The 5081-nt window shown below is 40.1% G+C and overlaps 1 protein-coding gene across 1 annotated transcript; it reads right to left on the bottom strand.

The window, feature by feature from the left end:
- Positions 1 to 3248: 3248 nt before the first annotated feature.
- LOC134855016 (uncharacterized) lies at positions 3249 to 3803 on the bottom strand. Its single transcript, XM_063871396.1, has one exon. It carries the CDS (start codon positions 3801 to 3803, stop codon positions 3249 to 3251), a length of 555 nt encoding a protein of 184 aa, XP_063727466.1.
- Positions 3804 to 5081: the final 1278 nt, after the last annotated feature.

Raw genomic sequence — 5081 nt, 5'->3', positions numbered from 1 at the left:
AATTCCGCGTTTCAAGACTGTGTTATCATCCGCATACCTTGAATAAGCCGATTATAATATGCTCCATCTACAGCGCTTCTTCAAACAGTACCTACACATTGGATATCTCAGATCTAGTCGAACTGATAAAATTCCTGAGGCGTAAGCGATTTGAACAAAGTTCTATTTGTTAGTATATAAGTGGAGACATAAATTTTAACTGTCCACACTGGTCGTCAACGACTTCAACTTCTCTAGATTGGCAGTCAATCCTCGATAAACTCTGTTAGTCAAACTTCCAAAAGCCCCTGATGAAAAATCATTAGACGTTCTCCTTAGTAACAAACCGCATTTTGTCACTAGCGTAAAATTTGACAATCGTCTGAGAAGTCTATTCAGTTCCGACCATTTGCCAATCCATGCCAAAGTCTCATTTGTCTATCTATCGATGTACTAGAAGAGGCCCCAAACGAGCTGGACGTAAACAAGGCCAATGAACCAGACAAACTTGCTAAAGCTCTTCTGAAAAACCTCTCAAAGTCACTACCAAAATCACTTCACTTACTGTTCAATGGATTGCAAATAAAGCGATATTTCCAACAAAATGGAAGATCGGGCAATTTGCGCCATTTTTCAAAGACGGGGATAAACAGGACCTATCAAATTACAGGCCAATCAGCCTGCTCTCAGAAGCAACAAAATAGCTGGAGAAACTAATATTTGAGAAACTGGCCCCAATTGTCTACCCAACCCTAACACCAGACCAACACGGTTTGAGACCTAATCGATCGACGATAACAAACGTCATAGAGTATCTACACAAGGTATTTAGCCGCCTAGATATGCCAAATTGCAACTACCTGGACACATTCTACTTGGGATTTCAGAAGGTATTTGACAAATTCTCTTACGGAATCCTCAAGGAGAAATTATCGACTTCTGGAATCGGACAAAATTGTTTATCTCTGATACACAGCTACCTCTCGAACCGGAAGCAAACAATGAGGCTGAATGAATCAATTTGCGGAGAACTAGAAGTCTTCAGCGGCGTTCCCCAGGGCTCTATACTCGGGCCGCTTTTCTTGCTAGTCTCCATAAGTGATCTACTGTCTTGTTTCATGTCCGCAAGGTTTGGTGTCCTGCAGACGACTACAAAATTGTTGGACTCAACCCTTTAATTCTCAACATGGATGTTAGGAGACTTCGGAGGAGGTGCGAGGAAAACTGCATGTCAATGAAACTGACGAAAAGCAACATCCACTATCAAAGGATGAGCTACGATTGCACTCCTCAACTACAGTTTCGAAACCACTGGATTAATGAAAGATCTGGGCATCCTGATATCCGACCCACTCTTGGACGCAACACGCAGAAAAGAGGGCTGAAAAAGCTTTAAACGCTCTCTTCGTACTCAAAAGGAATCTCTCAAAAGCAAATTTCGCGACCAGAAAATTTGCATTTATAGTTGTTGCTCCTGTTATTCGAAATTGTATTAGTAGTAGTAGTAGTAGTAGTAGTAGTAGTAGTAGTAGTAGTTGAGGCTTCTGGGAAGTCACTCTTCACAAGGGTTTATGAGTCCCGTCATTTACATGTTTTAATAACGTCAATCGTGCCAGAAAACAATCTCGGATTTTCGGGCTGGCACACCCCTTCGTGCCTGTGAGAAGGTTTTGTAGAATCTTCAGTGGGTTCTTGCCATTCGGATTGAAGCTTAGTCCACCGATGTTGTAAAATTTTCCAAACAATGTCAAATTCCTTCACGCAACGTTTGGGTTCAGTTCCACTATCAGGTCTTGCAATCACTACAATTATTAATAAGTGAGAAAACATTCTCGGATGACAGGCTTAAAATCAATTTTGAGAATGCGTTAAAATTGTAAATTCAAACAAACGTTTTCGCACATTTTTGTGCTTCTTCAGGTTTTAATACTTCTAAACTATCTGTACAAAATGATCAAAGATCATAAAAAGTGTCATACACATCATTACTTCGAAATTTTAAAAATTCAACCGATCAAAACTTTACAAATATCACTGAAATTATGTAATAACTTTTACGTTACAACTTCAAACATTTTGTCACAAATTTCTGAGAGTTTTCACCCTTTTTGTTTTCACAATTTCGTTTTGTCGCTAATTTTTATGCTAACATGTAAGTTGTCTCAAAATTTTGTTGTTTTAGCCAGAATTTTTTGATTCTGGAACTATAGCCTTAGTGTCAGCTCTCTACTTCTAAGCTCGTCGCGCGTGATAAAGGCCGGTCTCTTTTTCCTAATGTGCAGCTCCTCTAATGTAAGTAACTTGATGCTGCTGGTCACCTGGTCGATTATTTTCCATTTAAACTCAGACCTAACACTCTCAGTACCACACTGCCTAAATGCTGTCCAACTGGGGTATCCTTTTTTTGGTGTTCCTTAATCCTTGTCGTGAGAAGTCGGACTGTCTGGCCAACATAGATGAATTTGCAGCCACAACATTCAAGTCTGTACACCACTTTTGTTTTCAGTTCACTGTAAAAGGAGTATTTAAGAGAGGCCATACAAGTTTTCATTTTCCTTGTCGTGAATATTATCAGCGCATTGGTGATATCGCGCACTTTTTTTGCTAATGTCTGACTGTGATTCCCCTTATATTGGACCATCAAGATGGGTGGTGAATCACTGCTATAACCACAGGGCTTCTTTTTCTCAGCCATGTTCTTTTTGTTTTTGCCCTCGCTGATGATCTCTTCAAGGGCATGGGATGCAACCCGTGACGACCAAATTTCCGAATATTGGTTCCAACCACTGCTCACGGTTGTTTTTCATAGCTTTATCATATTCTTCCCATGTTGACGTACTGCGGAAAACCCGGTGAACAGTTCCTTCAATCACACTTCTCTTGTACTGAAGGGGGGCGCAGCGTCTAAAATTTAGCATGGCACCTGTATCTGTTGGTTTTTGATACCACCCACAGCTAAATTTCCTGCTTTTGTCAATACTAATTTATAAATCAAAAATACCAAATTTCCGTTTGTGTTTGGTGTCTCTATTGTGAACTGTAAATTTGGATGTAGTAAGTTTGCAGCCCGTAGCACTTTTTCAGGATCACCCTTCACTGTTCTCACTATATTGTCAACGTAACGGAGAAATAATTTAGCTTGCTGTATTGACTTATTTTTCTCTCTTATTGAGATGCATTTTCTACAGTACCAGACGGTTTCACTTATATTTCGATACTCATCATCTGATATATCAGCGCATTTTACGTGATACCAGTTCAAACAGCATTCACATTTTACACCTTTGACCTGTACGTGACTTTTTTATTGCACTCGGACATAATCCGTTAGGATCTTTCTCGGGCAAAAGTATTTCGGGAATATCCCTCGATAGTGCAGTTTCGTACTGCTTCAGCCAAAGATTTGCTAAAATAACAGCAAGAGATGCGTCCATTGTCAAACCATCTTTCTCAACGTACCATGTTTCATTGCACTTGAAATGGATTTGACTAACTGCCATGTTCAACAATCTCTTCATGGTTTTCCTAGCAATTGATGGTTGTTCATCTTGCTCATACAGTTTTCTCAAAGCTATATCTATTGGAATATTTTTCAGTGGAACATTTGTGTACAAACTCTTCACATCTAGAGATATCAAATTTTCATTGGGCTCAAGATTAGTGTTCTCGAAGATTTCTCTCGCATCTAGTGAGTTGGTTTCGATGTTTGCGCCCTCAATTTTTTCGAAAAATTTTGCAGGAATCTTCTTCAAGTTATAGTAAGAGCTACCAGGTGGGGAGAGGACCGGTATTAATGGTGTAATCACTTTATGCACTTTCGCCATCCCATAAAGCCTGACAGGCTGCCCCCCAGGGGACCTCATGCTTGTGTAGAGACTCTCACTTATCTCATCTTTTTCCTCATAGCCAACAACTCCTTATTGATTTCTCTTTCTATCTTCAAAACAATCGCATCACTTGTTCTTTTACTTTTGCTGAATTGATTTGAATCTAATGTATCCGTTAACTTGTTTTCGTAGGTGTCCTTTCTCATTACACAAAAACCCACGCCTTTGTCATACGGTAGTGCAACTAATCCATTACTCTTCAGATACTTTCGGGCCTTCTCAACGCCTTTGTCAGATGGTGTTTGTTTCACCCTTTTAGCATAGGCTTTTGCCACAGCTTCGATCTTACAAAGGGCCTCCCTGGGGACTTAACGATTTTTGAGATCGATAGAAAGATGTCAATGTAGGCGAGAAAGTGTGTCTCATTAAATTTAACCCTGACGGGATGTTTCGGCCCTAAGGTCATTACTTGTTGTACTCAAGAAAACAGTGATCAAAATCAAAACGCTGCTAACCACAAAACAATTTGATTCAGATCATCCAACCCAAGCTAGCTTGATTTCCAGTCGCCAAGAACCGCCGCAAGGAACTCGAAGACAATCGCATACCAGGCATCCCTGAATCAACGGAGAAGTAAGCAAGATTGTGCAAAGAACACGATCTCACTTATCTCATCTTTTTCCTCATAGCCAACAACTCCTTATTGATTTCTCTTTCTATCTTCAAAACAATCGCATCACTTGTTCTTTTACTTTTGCTGAATTGATTTGAATCTAATGTATCCGTTAACTTGTTCTCGTAGGTGTCCTTTCTCATTACACAAAAACCCACGCCTTTGTCATAGGGTAGTGCAACTAATCCATTACTCTTCAGATACTTTCGGGCCTTCTCAACGCCTTTGTCAGATGGTGTTTGTTTCACCCTTTTAGCATAGGCTTTTGCCACAGCTTCGATCTTACAAAGGGCCTCCCTGGGGACTTAACGATTTTTGAGATCCGATAGAAAAATGTCAATATAGGCGAGAAAGTGTGTCTCATTAAATTTTTCCCTGACGGGATGTTTCGGCCCTAATGCCAACACTTGTTGTACACAATTTGGTAATTCAACATCATCAAGAGCTCTTACCGAACCGTCACCTTGCTTCCCTAGAGGTCGGTCTTGCCTTTATGATAGTTTCATTAGCTTCTTCCGATGGATATCTATGACTGTTGCTGTTTGTCTTTGTCCCCACAGACTGAAATATTTAATTACCGAAGGCCAAAACTTCTCATCTAT

The sequence above is a fragment of the Symsagittifera roscoffensis genome, chromosome 10 (assembly GCF_963678635.1).
Source record: "Symsagittifera roscoffensis chromosome 10, txSymRosc1.1, whole genome shotgun sequence".
Classification (NCBI taxonomy): domain Eukaryota; kingdom Metazoa; phylum Xenacoelomorpha; order Acoela; family Convolutidae; genus Symsagittifera; species Symsagittifera roscoffensis.
Note: the sequence above shows the minus strand (reverse complement) of the source record. Positions and strands in the feature narration are given on the sequence as shown.

Excerpts from the sequence above, each read along its gene's own strand:
- LOC134855016 (XM_063871396.1), bottom strand. The coding sequence starts at position 3,803 with ATGGCGAAAGTGCATAAAGTGATTACACCATTAATACCGGTCCTCTCC.